This window comes from Hermetia illucens, chromosome 3 (genome assembly GCF_905115235.1).
Source record: "Hermetia illucens chromosome 3, iHerIll2.2.curated.20191125, whole genome shotgun sequence".
Taxonomy (NCBI): Eukaryota; Metazoa; Arthropoda; class Insecta; order Diptera; family Stratiomyidae; genus Hermetia; species Hermetia illucens.
In genome coordinates this window covers 43,687,150-43,705,229 of record NC_051851.1, presented here as the reverse complement: position 1 = coordinate 43,705,229, position 18,080 = coordinate 43,687,150, and the positions used below count along the sequence as shown (strand labels likewise).

The 18,080-nt window shown below is 40.7% G+C and overlaps 1 protein-coding gene across 1 annotated transcript; it reads right to left on the bottom strand.

Moving 5' to 3' along the window:
• Positions 1-6,669: 6,669 nt before the first annotated feature.
• On the bottom strand, positions 6,670-14,744 carry LOC119652993. The gene is made up of 4 exons (XM_038057418.1): positions 14,629-14,744; positions 14,504-14,573; positions 7,502-8,444; positions 6,670-7,338 (listed from the first exon to the last, which is right to left on the bottom strand). The coding sequence occupies exons 1-4, from the start codon at positions 14,649-14,651 to the stop codon at positions 6,767-6,769; spliced, it is 1,608 nt and encodes a 535-aa protein (XP_037913346.1). The 5' UTR covers positions 14,652-14,744; the 3' UTR covers positions 6,670-6,766.
• Positions 14,745-18,080: the final 3,336 nt, after the last annotated feature.

Here is an 18,080-nt window from a genome sequence, read left to right as displayed (position 1 = left end):
GCCTTCCAAAGTAATTTTTGGTCTAGTGTAATTCCCAAATACAATATTTGACTTCTGTTTCTCGTTTCACCTCCAAGCCATGTAACCTTATGGCTCTCAGCTGATTAAGTTTACGCTTCCTAGTGAAAGATAATATGATGGTTTTGGCTGGATTGACGTGCTGCCCCGCTTTCTTGCACTAGGCACTAGCAAGCCTTAATCCAATTCGGATTCTATTACATAGGGTATCCTTATATTTTCCCCTACGGATTAAAACAATGTCACCAGCGTAACACTGGACCTGTATTCCAATATTTATTAGCTCGTCCATGAGCTTTTCCGCTTCCATACACCACATAAGCGCTGTTAGTAACCAACCGTGTGGACAACCTTATGTAGCGTTCGTGATAATAGAATTTGTATCTGTCAGTATGCAAATACTCTCTAACATTCCGCCCATCCCGAAAGCCAGAGGGTTTACCACTCCCTTGTGGATTAGGACATCTTGTGCCTTTGTATGCGATATGTTATCAAATGCTCGACACAGTGCTGTTTTTTTTTGTTTCTATGGCATCCCGTAATACATGCATCAACTGATACAGAGCAGTTTCGGTTGACCGTACTGCCCGGTAAGCGTGTTGACACTAACATAGGAGATTAGAACGTTAGTTCTGATATAGTTGTCTATGATCTTCTCCACCGTTTCGAGTTAGAAAGATGTCAGGCAAATTGGTCTGAAAGATTTAGGATGAAAAGGATTCTTTCAGCCAGCTTTTGGAATAAAAACTGCTTTTGCCCGCCTCCAGGGCTATGCTACCCCTTACAACCCTTTGAATAGATCCAAAGTGATTTATAGGCCTCTATAGAGTAGTTCTGGGAAGATGCTTTCTGCTCCGGTCGATTTCAGTAATTTAAAGCTTCCCGCTGCCGACCTTACCCTAGCTTCCGAGCATACCAACGTAATCAATGCTAGTTTCCAGTTCTCTTTTTTTCAATTTTTATTTGTTGTTAGGCTGTCAGGCAGAATATGGTCGCCTTCCGTCATGGGGTAGGTCCCAGCAGAATGAGTTTTGAACATCAGGTGTACTCTGGTCTCCTCATTCTCGGTAAATGTCCAACTTTGTACTTCAGACAGATAGAAGATATTGCATCTTCAAGCCACAATTTGTTGTTTTTTGCTATAGCTTTGTATAGCCTGGTTGCTTCTATGGTTTGCTCGATCCATTCACAGAATTCCCGGTTTACTTTTCTAATCGCGCTGCTATACGAAGTCAGTGTATTTTTGTACCTCGTCAGTCTCCGGTTCGTTTTGGCCGGTTGAAGAGTTTTTGAACCTCTGCTCTCATTCTGGCTAAGTTTCTCTTCCACCAGGGTACATCCCTTGATGACGTAACTGTCTTAACCAGAGAACTGGCCTCACATGCGTAAATGGCGACTTTGTTAAGATCTTTCACCGCTATTTCGATTTCCAACTCACTCTTGATATCATCACCCCTATGTAGGTAAGCCATTTGGTGCTCAAGTACCTTGCATAGGAGTCCCAATCCGTTCTCCTGGGATTCCTTTTTATTCTTTTTATTTCGGAGTTGCCCTCAATGTTGAATCTGATTATTCTGTGATCCGGCATAGAGGACTGGTCCGACACCTTCCAATTCTTGACCAGCCCGCTCATCAGAGTATTTCCTAAACTTATGTCTAGTACCTCTTGTCTAATGCTGTTCACGAATGTTGGAGTTTTCCCTACGTTATATATTTCTAACTTATTGCGAAGAATAAATTCAAGAACTGGGCAGCAGGTCTACTTCGCTGCTTGATTTTGTCCTTTCAGTCTCTGTGGCCTCCGGAATTTCTTCGGGCATCTCGGTAGGTTTTCCACGTGGTGTCCCCTTCGAAGTGTCTTCACTCGCCTTTTCTCTGCGCACGTGCACATGTGTATGTGAAGAAATCTACAGTTGATATAGCAACTTCGATGCTTGATCGTCTCCACAGATTGACCATATACCCCGATCGTGAAGATTTTACTTTTGCCCTCCAACTTAGTTCTGAAGGCTGTCCCTAATCGCGTATGGAGATCCGATCCTCATTGTGAACAATGGGAAGCCGCATAAGAACCACCGTTTCCAGTGCTGCGCCTTTAGAAAGAAACACTGTCACTATTTGTGCTCCTGGTATATCATCCCCTGCACATTTCGAGAGTTCGGCTCCTTCCCAGACTGGCAATTATATTACAATAGCATAAATATACTTACAGAATAAACCAACAAAGCCTTCATACTTGAAGCGCCAAGCTTACGATTTCCGACTTGCTTATTCTTTTGTGGAATATAGGGCATCCACACAGAATCTCCTTTCTTATTGTTATTTTCTTTTGCTACTTTATTTTCAATCAGATTATTCTTCAGTTTCATTATCATAACACCTAACAATTCGACCGGGATTCGAATCCAAGACAACGAGGCCAAAAGGGTGAAGCTTAACTAAATCAATCATCGGATCATCTTCCACTATTTGGTCCATAATGTTGGGGCTCGAGAGTCCTAATTGGGTCTTAGATTTCCTCAATTTCTGTATTCACTGTTAATAATCACCCCCATTTTCACTGATATACCAAGTTTTCCGTTAATAATATGAATCATATTCAACTGAAAAAAAAGATCTTCCTTTTTTTGGCTGCAATTGGCATGGAAACACCATATTTTAGGAGTAATTTTATTTCGTTTAGCATTTTTTGTTAATGGACCTACCCCATAGGTAATCTACTCCATAGGTATTTTTATTTCCACTAGAAGTTCATGAACTACTATAAAAGGTGATAATATCCCAGCCTATGGACAACCTTGAGGAGTGTTCATGACAATAGAGTTTGTACCATTGTTCGTTCATATCACTCTTTCTCTGCTGTTTCCGGTTAGTTTCGAGTGGGCTATATAAATGTTGCACATAATAGCTCCATGCTTTCTTCCTTTTTATCCTGCGTTCGGCAAAGCAAGTGACATTTTTATTATGTGACTTTTTGGTGTTACTTCAAACCCGATCCGTTTTTCCAGAAATCTACCGACTCTTTAATACTTCCCATCGCTTTCTTTTATTTCGAAAGGTTGTTGCACTCCTTATTTGACCTTGCTTTTGCAGATGGGATAAGCATTTAGTTGCACCATCTACCTGCGAATTCGCCTATGATTACAATGGTGAAATCGTTCCCAAATATATGGTTGTCATTCACCCCTTGAAGGGGCATAACGTGTCAAGTATTCCTACAAGCTATCATTCCCAGTTCCTTGAAATGCTTTTCAACTGACTCCAGGACTTCCTGAGATCCGTGATTGACTCTTCTGGGCCATGTACTCCTGGAGCGAACGCCAACCATCTTAAGATAGTGGACTCCACTGCATGGGATAGCCGGCAATGGAATTGTCGAGATAACTAAATTTTCAAATGTTAAACAAGGTAGCGAAGGCGGCTCTAACACTGTTGATGTATTGGGCAACATCAAGTTCGGTGCCACCGTCGGCAGAAACAACGCTTCTTAGATATGCAAGTTGATTAACGTCTTCAACGCTCTACCCATAATGTAGAAAGGAAGAGTGCGATGACTCGTCAAACTGGGAACCTCCCTCTCCCTTACCTCTCTTCCAAATCCCTTAATGCGTGGGGCATTCCAGATAAACTCCCTGTTGACACTATCGAAAGCTTTCGCGAAATCGATGAAGAGCAGGTCTTGATGTGGTTAATGCAGCAATCAAGCTTTCCAAGTGTTCCTTCATGCGTTATAGAATTATTTCAGCTATTATTTTTGCGGCGGCAGGGAGCAGGCAGGTGCCCCTCCAATAATCGCCCTCAAAATTGGTGCCCTTTTTGAGAACCTTGAGGATCATACCTTTCTTCCATTTTCTGGAAAAGCCTCGGATTCCCAGGATTTCCACACGAGTGGAAATAGCAGATCTGCAGAAATTGTAGGTTCGGCGATGAATAATTTTACGAGGAGACCATCAAGTCCAGCGTCACGTTTGCCATCGCTCGTAGTGTTTGAGAGATCAATCTCTTCCGTTCATCGATCCCCTTTCATGATTTTGCTGTTAGCCACATCTTATGACGCCCCTTCAACAAGATGCCGATGATCTACGCAGCACCCAAGAAGAGGACATTTTTAATAGAAGCGGAATGCTCTTTGATATTCTCAAGCGGATTATTCAGGACCTCTGCCGTCCAATCACCACGAGCTGAATCATATAAGCGGACGATGTTGAACTTGCGAGGTCACAGTTCTCCAACTGAGCGAGAAGTGTGAGATGCAACACGCAGACGAAGGTAATAATAATAATCGTTGGCGCAACAATCCATATTGGATAAGGGCCTTGAAGTGTGTTAGAGCACTTCATTCAAGACCGTAACGGAACACTACAGGATTACAGTACAGTGGGAGGCAATGTGGTCAGCATTGTGCTCGCCCGAGATTATTTGACGCAGGTACTCAGTCACAGCTGAGTCGACTGGTATTCGACATCAAATCACGATACAAATTCCACTGCCACCAATGAGATTTGTTCCCGCGACCTTCCGTACGAAAGCCTTGTGCTCTAACCACTCAGCTATCCCGACAAGCGAAGTTAAGCGACTATCAAATCGTAATACTTTTCGAGGCCAATGTAGGTGCCTCTCTTGTTACATATATCCAGAAGCCAACTCCTAAATCTACTACTACGCAAAGTGGTCAAACCGATGGCTGTTCATCAATTGGAACCCAACTGACCTTATGGGAACCTCTGTGCTCGAATAGTGTGGCACTAATGACGAGGCGGTGAAAGTTGCAGAAGTCCACAATCCTCCCGCCATTTCCGTTACGGTCGCCAAGACAAGCAAGGTGTTGTCAGAGCCCACATTAGCATTCAAATCACCCATAACGATCACAATGTTACCTTTAGGAAGTCTCTCTTGAACTGCGTGTATTTTCTCATAGAAAGCATGCTTTTCCACTATGCCGGAAATCTCCGTGGGTGCTTGGCACTGTACAATTGGAACGCTTGTTAACCTGGATCAGAATCTTGCAATCGAGATCCTGGCAGAAATCGACTCGTTTCGGAGCCGAAGAACCAGGTTCACTCCACTCTTTGCCTCTTGTTTTGATTCTGGATCATGATAATAGACCTAAGTCTCACTCATAGTAATTAATCGACTCACGAAATCCACTTTATCCTTTTGAAAACGCTCTAAATGTTGCTGAGAAAATCGCATTCGGCTGTGTTTTTGCTCCATTGTTAGCGAATCCGGCACCCATTGTGCGCACAGCTTTCTGAAACCCAATACTTAAGTTAAAATATTAGTTACGCTGCCCAATGAGATGCCTAGGGCTTCTACTAAATTTCTTTAAATCACTCGCCGATTTTCCAATACGGTATCCTGGATTTTTTCTACAATTTCTGGTGTTGTTGCGGTTTTTGGGCGTCATTGTCGTGGATCGTTTTCGAGGCTTGTACGACTACGTTTCATTTCAGCCACCCAACTTTCTACTATACTAATCGAAGGTGAAGAGTCCTTATACACTTTCAACACCTGTTCATAAGCTTCCTTTGCCTCTCCTACCTCGCAAAATTAAAATTCAATCGTTGCACGATACTTGATTTTTTCCGTTGTAAAAAAATACTGGGGCCAGTCGATACTAAATGGCTTGTAAACAAAGAACGAATTGACAAATTGGAATGAAACTTCACATACGTTCATATAAAGAGTATACTAACGTAACAAAAAATTAGGCTAGTAGCATCGCCCTCCCTTATCAAACCGCAAAACTTATTGAACAACCTAGTATATGCAACAATTTTGGCTTTCCTAGTTAGCACTGTCATCCGTTTCCTTCTACACACTTGTTTATACTTTCAGCAAGGTCTTATGTCCTTTTTCCAGTGTGGCTGACAATGGAGTTGGTCAAGGTATCTTTAAAGCAATTTGCGTCAGTTCTAATCTCGCTCATGGAACATATATTTATATAAACATCATTTATCATTTCTGACGCTTGTAGGATTGTCGTAGAAGTTAAACAAGTAGCTCTCCTTGTTTAGAAATAATTTTTATTGTGCACTTCGAGAGCTACTTGCTCCCTTCATCAATGCTTTACTACTGTTTACTGTTTGTTCGAACAATGTTGTATGCTGGCTAATCTAAATGCGCCTGCGTTTTCACCTATTTAATTTATGAATCATGGCCTTTATGTACCCGTGATTCGCATCTGTGTCGGGGGTATACTTTTTCCTTGTCAATTAAAGCAGGTTTTGAGTATTTATATGCAAAATAAAAATTATTTGTAAAGACATTTAAGCTAATTGTTTAACTCCTACGAAAAAAATTTTTGCTCAAAAACATTGTATGCAGATGTAGAAGGAGAACTTGTGGATTGTCAAATGCAACTTAGAATAAAGCGGTGACCAAATTAAGGGAAAACAACCAACAAATACCATTGTTCAACCAATCTTCCCCTTATTTGGCCTTGTGTGACTTTTTCATAAAATATAGAATACCCCTGTATCACGATCAGTATTACATTCCTTTTAGCACAAGCTAATTTATCGTCTAAATAAAAATAATTGTTTGAGGCTATTTCGCTATATGGTTCCTTCCGTGTTATGGCAGTGGCAATTAATCCATCGTTGGGGCTGAAAAAAAAAGATTTTTTCGCAAAGGAATCGACAATGGTTCTTTACAATTAAATAATCTATATTTGACACTTAAAAAACTGCACAACTTTTAAAATATTACAATTTAACAAGTATAAAAAATAATGCTTAAAATCCTACTATGACGCTTCATCATCTAGAAATACAATTTCCACTATTTTTCCATTGTTTGCTGATCCGATGGGGTCTTCCTCCTCGCCCGAAGAACTAATTGCATTCGCTTCACTAGGGGGAATGAATACTAACTGTGACTTAGCACTGCACTCATAGTGGAAATTTTTCCGACTACCCAAAAATCGCTTTTTCATTTCTGATCCTACCGAGCTTTCCAGATCTTTCTGTGTAATTTTTAATTTTTGTTTGTTCAGTAAACTGGGAGGGGTTCCTGTCAAATTCGGTGAATACAGAATGATTGGCTTTATACTGCTCCGTCGAGTGGTCAAAACGCTATCTATTGTATTATTGTTGCTTGCTTGCCCTTGATTATTACTAGAATCGTTCACGTTGGTGCACGCAGACACAAACTTCTCCTTACAAAATAGCATTGAGTCTTGTGATTTGATGGCTGTCGAGTTTATTACTCCGATTTTAGTCAGATTTAAGTCCGATGGTGCTTTTTCGAGGGAATTGCAATTATTACTGCCAGGATCGTAGGCATGAGCATTCTCGCCGTTAGATACCCCAGATTTCTCTGTAAGTCAAGAAAAAATATTGTATAGTATAGGCAAAGATAGATATGCAAGGAATGAGTATCATCTATATATATACATGAAAATAGAAAAAAAACCATATCGAAACATTCGCCTTTATTTTAAACTAAACTGATTACTATTAAGGATTATAACGAAACTTACCCTCAGAAATAAGGCCACTAGCTTTCCGCTTTTGCAATTCATTGCAGGAAACAGACGAATCAGAAGAATCCAGGCATACTATTTCTTCCTTCATGTTGTTTTTACTTTTTTCCTTTTTTAAAATATCACCATTGCAGCTTTTTTTATATTCATTACTCCCCCCTCGTTTCCGTCGAAGCTTATATGGTTTTCGACAATATTTCTGTGAACGCTTAATTTCAGCTAAGTTTGTATCTTCCGACGACGATGAAGATGATGACGTAGAGAAATATGGTCTTCGCTGTTGACGCTTTGCTGTCTTAACTTTTTTTGGGGGTGAAACGCTTGATTGTTTTTTACTTCGAGATTTTAGGTCATATGCTAGCATTTTTGGATGAGAATTATAACCATCTTTAGATTTCTCATATGCTTTGAGAGGGGTAGGACTCCTCTTTCTCTGCGCAGAGTAGCAAAATTGTTTTATTGTCATTGTAACTTTCGACTTACGCCGTTTCCTATTCGATAGAATATATTTTGCGGTATCTACAGATGTATCTGTTAAGCGATCATCAAAATCTTTTTCCACTACTATGTTGCGTTCGTTTATTTTGATTTCATTGAAACAATGCCTTTTCGGATCCCTACTGAAATTCGACGAAAAATAATCACAATTATTTTGGAGCCAACCATCAACCTTGCCGGAAATTTGATCACAGCAGAACGAGTCCATTAGACGGTCAATGCCATTCTGTCTCCAGGACTCCTTGCGTTTCGCGATAACTTTCTGTGTTGCATTTAACACGTCGTCAATATTAAAACTTGGATCTTCTTTGGTCACATTGTCCTCAAATTCTTTTGGATCAACAGTTTCTTCGGTTTGAGCGTCGGAATCTTCAGACTTTCCAGAAAGTTCTACGTAAGTTACCAATCTTACATCTCCGTCTTCTCGATCATTTTGATGTTTCTAAGAAATGAGACAAATATGACTGATAAATTCACTCGAATGAACAATTGTATTTTGAAATTCCTAAAATAATATTATTAATTTAGTTGCAGGTCGTTGAGAACGACTAATGCATTAACGAATAAGTTTTCATTTCCCAAGTTTTGAAAATACAATTTCGAACTTGATGATGATCTTCTTCTTTTACATGCAATCCCGCCGAGGTTTAGTAAATTTTATAGTTCCCCCCCCCCCGCTGATTGCGTCTCAAAGATGATTCTTATTCGTGATCGTGATCGTAATCCTAAAGTCAGTGCCCACGTATCATCATCAAGGACGGAACAATCGGTATCCTGCCTAGGTCTGCCCTAATGAGGAACCGCAGACATCCCAGTTTCGCGCCAATATCGACCAAATTTATATCCCAAAAAGCTATTTTTCGTCCTGGCCTATAAGTCGCTCCGTCTGAGACAGGATCTGCACCACCTTATTTTCCTACTATAGATATTGCCCTTATAAACTTTCTGAGTTGGATTAAATGACCCACCCACCGAAACCTATTGAGCCGAATTTTATTCACATCCCGTCGGTCGTGATATCGCTCATAAATTTCGTCGTTATATAGGCGAACGGAATCTCATTCTCATTTGACCAGTGTCGTTTGATGCCGTTGATTCCTTGGCTTTTGGTGCTGACGTCGCCACCATGTATTTCATCTTACTTTCATTATTGTGCAACCCAAGATCTGATCTCGCGCTGCCTGCTCGATATTGAAGAGATAGTTTGTACATCTAGGGTGACTTTTCGCATGATGTCGATATCATCAGCATAAACCAGTTAGTTGAACAGAATGGCGGCTCTTGTATTTACTTTTTTACAGGGCCAGGTTGAAAAGAATGCATTATAGGGGATACCCTTGTCTTAGACCGTTGTTGATAATGAATAGTCTCGAGAATGATCCTGGTGCTTTTACCTGGTCTCCCACATTAGGCAGTCACCCTAGTCAGTTTTATCAGTTTGGTCGGAATACCGAAATCTCTCATGGCCATGTACAATTTCCCCCGGCTATTTTATCATAGATGGTCATGAAGCCGATGAAGACATGATACAACTGATGGCCATATTTTAAGAATTTTTCCATCGCTTCGCACAAAAAGAAAATTGATCTGTTGCTGACTTGCCTGAAGTGAAACCTTTTTGTTATGGGCCGATGAAGTTCTAAGAATATGGAGCCACAGAGGATCCACTTTTTTTTTCAGTAGCATTAATAAGTGGTACTATCAAAACTGGGAACAGGTTGCATATAAGAAGAAATGGCAACCATTAAATGCCGCTAGATACATCAACCTCTTCCAAAATTTGTCCTGTCGAAAAGCACGAAGACATGCAAAAGTATTGTGGATATTCTGCTTGGTCATAATTTACTAGGTGCATATATGTATGTCCAAAACAGAAATTTTACAAGATGATAAGTATCCACCCCGTAACGAGGAAACGGAATCGACAGAGTGAAGTGTTGTGTGAGAGGAAACTCATCAGACTCTATCTCCCCCCTCCCTTGGGACCCAACAAAAGCTTGGCTGCATAGCCAAAAAAACTGAGCGAAAGTTTCTCTCTAATTGGTTAGTCCCGATCAGGGGCTCCCCCAATTTTTGGGCAGGAATCGAGGATATTCTATTGAAAGGGGGTGTCAAGTACAATGGACCATTCCAAACGTCAAAGCGTTTTCCCCATATCTCACATTTTCAAAGGCGATGCCCCTCGTAACTGCAAAATCACTGCACCGATCGTTTTGAAATTTTGAATACTATTTCTATACTTAACTTACGAGGTAACGTTGGAGATTTTTTCTCCAATTTTGTTAATATTTCGCAATAATAAATTAGCCGATTTTTTCCGCAAAAAACCCCGATTTTCATTTCAAAGTGTTCCCAAAAAATGAAGTTTCAAAAAACCCTCCCAGCGTTACTTGGAGAAAACGGTCATCTAATGATTTTTTTATTTCAGATGAGTTATGAGGAGCACCGCAATTCTATGTTTTTACATTTCTCGTTTGTCGTTAAAAAAAATCACAAGATTGTACCTTTTTTGAACGAATTAACGTTACCAAGCAGCCCCCCCCTCCTTTTGCTTGATAGTATTGCTGATCAGATATGGAAGGAAACCGTGGATTAAGCAGGGTCATCATCACAACAAAACCCAATATTCATTCCTCGAAGTTCCTGCTTTGCGTTTGGTAGAATCAGCTGGGTGTGGTGAATTATGAGCTATTGAAACCCAACGAATCTATCACTGAAGATGGATATCGACTGTAATTGATAACACTGAACCATGCCTTGATTGAAAAACAACCATAACATCAGCAAAGATACTACAAAGTGACGCTTCTAATAGCGTTCGAACACATGTTGCGGAACCAGTTCAAATATACGTAAAAACACTGAAATGAGAAACTCTTCTCCCCACGTCATATCCACCAGACATCGGACTTCCACCTGCTTCAATTGATGACCGATCTGGATAGCATCAAAGAACCAAGCCTTTTTCCAGCGTGGTGTTCGTTTCCTGCCAAAAAAGTCGCAGAGGACAATACTTTTAATGATTCATTTATAACCATTTTTTAAAAATAAAAGTCCATTTCATTAAAAAACTACGAGTTTTCAATTGCGCCCTTTTAAAAAGTCAATATATGCTTCGTACGTGCAGCTGTACCTGTTACGTATTTCTTCCAACACAGTCGCCTGTCCAGATGCATGCCAAGATATTTTCTTGATGCAGCTTGATGATCAAAGTACGTACTTCCAATAATAGAGCGGTAACATGTGCCACTGGGGAGGTTGTCAAGTTTGGATCAGTTGGTTGGTCTGAATTGTATATAGATCAGGTAGTGTCATTTCCAGGACGCTACCTTGGAGAAATGAATTCGCCCGCCAAGAGAAGTGATTCCAGAATATCGTGTCTCTAAAAATATTAGGCGATGACGGCTTTACGGTTTCTAACAGGACAGAGGCAAATCGTCAGACGCTGCCTTGCCTCTGCCCTGGGAGCAGCATTACCAAAGCGACTCGCAGATGTAAGAAACCGTAAAGCCGTCATCGCCTAATATTTTTAAAGTTTGGGTGCTAAACCCTAAACGAGGGGACCATAGACCAAAAAAGAGGGAATAAGTTGCTCCCCATTTATTTCGGTCCGGCACCAAGTGGATGCGGACTTAAGACCCCGCAATTCTTAAAAAAGATCGTGTCTCTAGTTGTAGCATTCTCCATATTTTGAAGATGACACTTCATACCATAACTTATCAAAAACTCGTGCCACAACCAAATTTCCTCCTTTATTTCATAATCTTTACCATTCTACTAGATTCTTCCTAGTGCATTAGATTATTTTGTTTTCCAATGGAAAAGGTTTGATTTTGGAGACCAGTTATTTTTCGACAAAATTCGAGACTTTCGAGTGTCTGGTCTTTCCTAATCCTATTCTACATGGAATGAAGTTGCGGCCTGGAACTTTTTTGAACCCACCTGTTCTTTAACAACCGGACGACTTGCTTGATTTGATATGGAAAGTATGTGTTTGACGTTTGTGCGGTTAATATCGGAAGGCTTTGCTTGCAATATGTTAAGTTCGAATACATTTTCTAAATGCTTTATAAATTCTCTCACTTCTGACCCAGCAGATAACAGTTTATCTTAGTCAAGGAAGCTGTTGCAAATAATTACAATTTCACTTCCGTACATTGCATCACGAAAGAATTTGCTGTCGGCCGAAGTAGCTCAATGGTCCTGTGGAGGATATTAACGGAAGACGAGCAGCTAAAGTGGAGGAATTTTTCAGCACGGTTCGCAACCGTATGACATCCGCCAAAGTTCTACCTCTTGTACATGAAATGGCTAGTACAGTGATAGTCGGATACGGACTACTCCTCTAAATATAAGGAAGATCATCTTGACTATCAATGGCCTCATACGGAGTAACGTCGCTGTACTTGACGTCTCCTCACGGCAATTTCCGCCACTTTTGAGAAGTAGGTTCAATAGTTCATAAAAACAGTAGAAAAAAACATCAATGAGTGTACTATTTGATCGGTTCCCCACTGAACTGAAAAGACTCGAACTAAATATACAAAAAGCAATCGGTAAAAAATAGCAGAAAATTCGTTGAAAGACTGACGGAAACTGACAGATCAACGAAATGTTTTCTTCGACCTAAACATTGTTCACGTTCATTTTAATGTTGTGTATGTCGTTTTGTCCAGCTTAATTATAGTTAATAATAATAATAATCGTTGGCGCAACAATCCATGTTAGAGCACTTCATGCAAGACCGTAACGGTACACTAGGAAGCAATGTGGTCAGCATTGCGCTCGCCCGAGATTATTACCCTGATTTGACTCAGGTACTCATTCGCAGCTGAGTCGACTGGTATCCGACATCAAATCACCATACAAATTCCACTGCCACCAGTGAGATTTGAACCGCGACCGTCCGTACGATAGCCTTGCGCTCTAATCACTCAGCTATCCGGACTAATTATAGTTAGAAAACCAAAAAAAAATAATTTTTCCTTTCATGCCGAAAAGTTTTTTTTATTTCCCATAAGGCGATATTTCGAGGACCAGTTGTCCTCTTCTTTAGCGTTCCCGCGCCAATGAAAGAGTCTCTTCGATGGGCGGATAACCTCTACGAGGACTCTAGTGAGTGGACGAAAATGCGAATGAGTGGCTTAGCACAGTACTGCTCCTCACTGAAAAATGTGTGAGACAGTGCGCGACTAACCCTGGAAAGGGTCCCTTAAGTGCATTGTTCAAAAAGTACTTCCTCCGGCTTCCAGAAGACTAGCGTAATGGTGCTGAGGTTTTGGAGCAACTTAATGTCCAGAACAACCTCAATACTCCACTTGCATGTTGCTAGGAAGCAAATCAGAAGAGAGAGCCAATAGGCCGGGAACTTTGTTTACTATCGGCGTTCCCAAACTGGATATTATGAAGGTTCGAGAACAAAAGGACTGCAGGCTCTACTACGGGCTTGTAACCATCACGTTACAAGTGTCGGCTCCTAAAACGGTTGAAGAGGACGTGCAGCCCACGAGATCTTCATCTGAGGCGTAGATAAAGTGTCATATTTCTCGAATAAATTGTCCACATTATCAAGCGGCGACTGCACTTATCAGTCGTCGGATCAATAGCTGCAGAGCATTTATATACCTCATACAAGAATCATGGGGTGCTGGTGGGGTAGTCAGGGGCTTAATCATCCGACAGGCTGACCAATTGTATGCCAAAGGAAATGATAAGCCCAGCTCCTGTTTGGTATTCTCAAAAGACCTCCAGGCTAACTTGGTTAACGACCAACAGGAAGATAAGGAGATTCTATGGTGCTCTGCATATTTTCCTCATGACGCAGGAGAATTTCCGCGGTTTTACAGAAACTAATGCAGCAAAAATTAGCTCTGCGTGGGGATCGTCAAGCTTAGAAAATTTTTTCTCCATTATGAGTTCGAAGCTGCCCAGTCCTGCTTGTAGGTTGGACGAAACACCCAAACGATGATCTATTTCGAAGTCGATGTCAGCGACCCTATTTGTTCTTATGTAATTATTTGGCGTATATGTTTTCCATTTATGTTGCCACCAAACAAACTTGAACACACCCACGAAAACATAAAGATTTCAGCTCTGAAAGTACAAAGGAGTCTGCTCTAGTAACAAACCTGAGCCTAGACCAAAGTGACGAAACAAAAACTGACATTTTCACTAATTTTATAACGAAATGCACTCTCTACTTTAAGCCAACCGCCGGGTCTGGTTGACTTTCTCATTAATTCACATCAAATCCACATTTTTCCCTGGTTTTAATGAGTAGGTGTTTATGCTCTCAAATAAAGGCAGAACGCTTGCCAAATCGACTGAATACCGCCCGGTGATGTATATCGCCAACTGTTTCAATCCAGCAAAGTACAGCTGTGAACAATTAGACAATGAGACCAGCGTAGATCCCAATCTGGATTTAAAAATATTTGTCACAAAACATAAATTCCAATGAGAATTAAATACAATGAATAATCAACGTTTTTGTTTGCCTACCTCGAACATTTGGGCCCAACGACTAGAACGTTCACACAATTCTTGGTCGTCTGGCAAGAGATCTTGCACACTAGAAAAAAGATTTTGTTTAATATCAAAATTATCATAATCACAATATATCTTACTCGGATAAATCTTCCTCACTCATATTTAGAACTTAGGCGGTAAAGAAAACAAAACAGTTCACATCACCATTGAAATTGAACATGGAATTGAGAAACTGTCAAATCAAACAAGTGGCAGATGATTGTGCTAGTCTGCTTAGAAATAGTCGAAATTTTAAATTTGAATTTACTAAAAATATGACATTTTTATTGTAAAAAAACGAAAATATTTCTCAATCTTCAGTCAGAAGCAAATGCGTGCACCAGCTTTAGATGTACTGTCAACATTTTTACGAAGTATTTTCTATTTTGCTAAACTGCAACCATAGCGTTAGACCAAACATGATCGCCCATCCCTTTTGCACAGCATATTTTTACCAAAACAAACTCTCGCGCTTATTGATCGAATATCAACCATAAACATTCGAGAGATAAACAAAGATGCATAAACCGTAAATTAGAGATTCCCACTCAAAAAAAAGTAAGCAAATATGATTTTCCAATTGCAAATTTAGTAACTTTTATGCAAAGCGTTGCAAAGCTCGAAAATAATGGTATGTGAGCAATGTATGTAGTGGATTTAAGGGTCATTTAAATAAATATGCAATGCAGCTTTTATACATGGTATTCATACATATATTATAGATAGATATTCATTTTATATCATTGTTATCAAAAGACAGATAACCGTTAAGGTCTGTCCACACTTGGATTTTAAGTTGAACTATTTCTGCATCAAGACATCTAGATACAGTCTGAAGACAATTGAGAGACAAATTCATGTCTGCAGACAAGTATTTGAGGAAAAGCGCAGAACGTTTCTTCCCTCTTCTCATTTCATTTTGATTTTAGTTTCGTTTTAAATAAAGATGGGGCCTACTGAGAAAGTATCAACGTTAATAAAAGATTTGCAATCGACAGTTTGTTTGTAGGAAGTAATTAACGCCTATTATAAGAACCGTTCTCGTGGCTTGTGAGTTGGAGCTTAAGAATACGCTCAAAGTCTTCCCTGCTTATAGTAAGAGGCGACTAAAAGGGGTGGAAATTTGTTGGCTAGCAACCTGCAAGTTCTGAAATTTTATTGCTAACGAAACCTGTTGAAGTCTATATTGCTCGTTGCGAGTGATGACGAGCTTGACGTGCTTGAACTCGAATACCGTGCAAAATCCAGGGAAGTTTAACGCAGTGGGCGCCGTGACAAAAACGGAATTTGTTATTGCCTTGACTAGGGAAGTGGAAAATGTTACAGAAAGCAACGGTTTCAGAAGCATATACTGCATCACATGTAGTCACGAATCTTTCGATGGTCCTATGAAGGACGTTAACGGTTGACTTCTCATCCACGATGACAAGCACCGAAAGAGGTAGAAAAAACACTTGATCGTGGTTCTTAACTGTATCACATCCGGTGATCAATGCACTCAAACGAAGTAAAGCCGCTGAGCTTGACGGTCTCCTTGCAGAATTATTCATCGCTGCACCTGCAATTATCGCAGATCTGCTACAACTCGTAGTGAAATCTTGAAAATGCGAGACCTTCCTTAAAGAATGGAAGAAGGAAGGGATCGTAAGGATTACAAAGAAGGCACCCACTTCAAATATGACAATTGAAAGAGTATCTGCATGTTCCTTGCCATTGAAAAGATAATGGCTAAAATGAACCTGGGACATATTAAAGGACATTTCGAAAGCTTGATCGATAGAAGCAAGCTAGTTTCCGTTCTGGATACTCCTGCATTGACCATTTCAACACCCTACGGATAATTTCAACTGGTCTTCATCGAAAACGTGAACAGAGGGTATATGTAACATGTTCTTCACGAGAGGGGCATTACGAAAAAACTAATATCTATAGTCGGAGGGACATATGATGGCCCAAAATGTCACGTGCCCCATCGAGGTAAAATCACAAAGGAATTCGAGGTCTAAAGTGAAGTCCGTCTTGTCTCCGACTTTGTTTCTTTTTGTTATCGACGAGGTCGAAGGACCTGAAGGAGTTCAATGGGGTTTGATATCTTTTCTCAAATATCTCGACTACTCTCATGACATCTGCTTGCTTCCTCACCGTATCATAGACGTTGACCAAATGGTTCTGGATTTAGAGAGGAAATCAGGAAATGTTGGATTGAAGACAAATAACACCACCAAAATCAGTGTTCTCAGTTTTATGGTTCATTACACTTTTCTTATCGACATTAATGAGCAGAGCATCGTTTTATATCTAGGAAACTTCGTTTCTGGCGATGGTGGCACCGAACTGACTGTTGCTCGACACATTAAAAAGCACTAGATCCGCTTTCACTACTTTGTCTAAAATCTGGAAATACAATTATCTCAACACCAAGGTCAAGTTGAGACCGTTCTGTAAAAGTGTTCTTTCTGTGTTGCTATACGGTAGTAGCACATAGGAAGTCAACGCCTTAAAGTGTGACCTATCCACTGTCACTTCCGTCTTCCGATTACAGTGCATACGAGTGGCAGTCCTGTGCATTGACCAAGTGCTTCATTTGAGATAGTGTCAGAACTGCAAGCTCCGATTACACGACTTGAACGCTTGAAGCTTTTGGGCAACAGTGGAGTTCACTTTCCATGTGCTACTCCCATATGGCAACACAGAAAGAAGTCTAGCACAGAACGGCCTTCGTGTTGAGATAACTGCATTTTAAACAGGGCAGCGACAGCGAATCTAAACTGGGCACTGTTCCAAAATTATTTGTAGGGTGTTGATATGGTCAACGCAGGAGGATCCGATGCGAAAACCAGTCCGCTCTCTATCGATCAAGCTTTTGAGATGTTCTTTGGTGCGTTCCAGCTACCATCTTTGCAACGACAGGGAGCATGTATCTACCCTCCAATTATCATACTCAAAACGGGTCCCCTTCTTTGGGAGCTTGACGATCATCTCCTTCTTCTACTTTTTGGGAAAGGTTTCGGATTCCCAAGATTTCTGTATGAGTGGAGCAGCAGATTAGCAGTGACTGGAGGTAGAGCGATAAATGACTAAAGGGGACCGTGAAGCCCAGTGGCTTTACTCCGTTTGAGTGCATTAACGGTCGAAATGATTTCTCTTCTACTCATAGGAACAGTCCATATCCGTAGGTGACGATGACTAGCCTTTTCATCCACAAAGGGAGGAGCTTCAAGGGATTTGATACGGTTTGTTCATCATCCCGAATGAGAAATCGATCGCAAGCTCTTTGGTGATGCGGTATACATTTCTGAAATCATTGCAATCTGTCTTCCGCTCCCTGGCCAGCGCAATAGCAATGCCTCTCTAGTCATAGCGTGCATTACGCTGAACTCTTTGGGATTTTTTTCGGTATCGGAGTTCGAGTACGTCACGCTCGCAATCACTCACAGCGGTCAGTAGAGCCTTCAACCCCTTCTGCTAATCGATTCGCTTCCACGACTCCGCAGTCACACAGATCTTACGGCGTCCCTTCGGGACGTGACAGATGATCTGTGTAGCAATC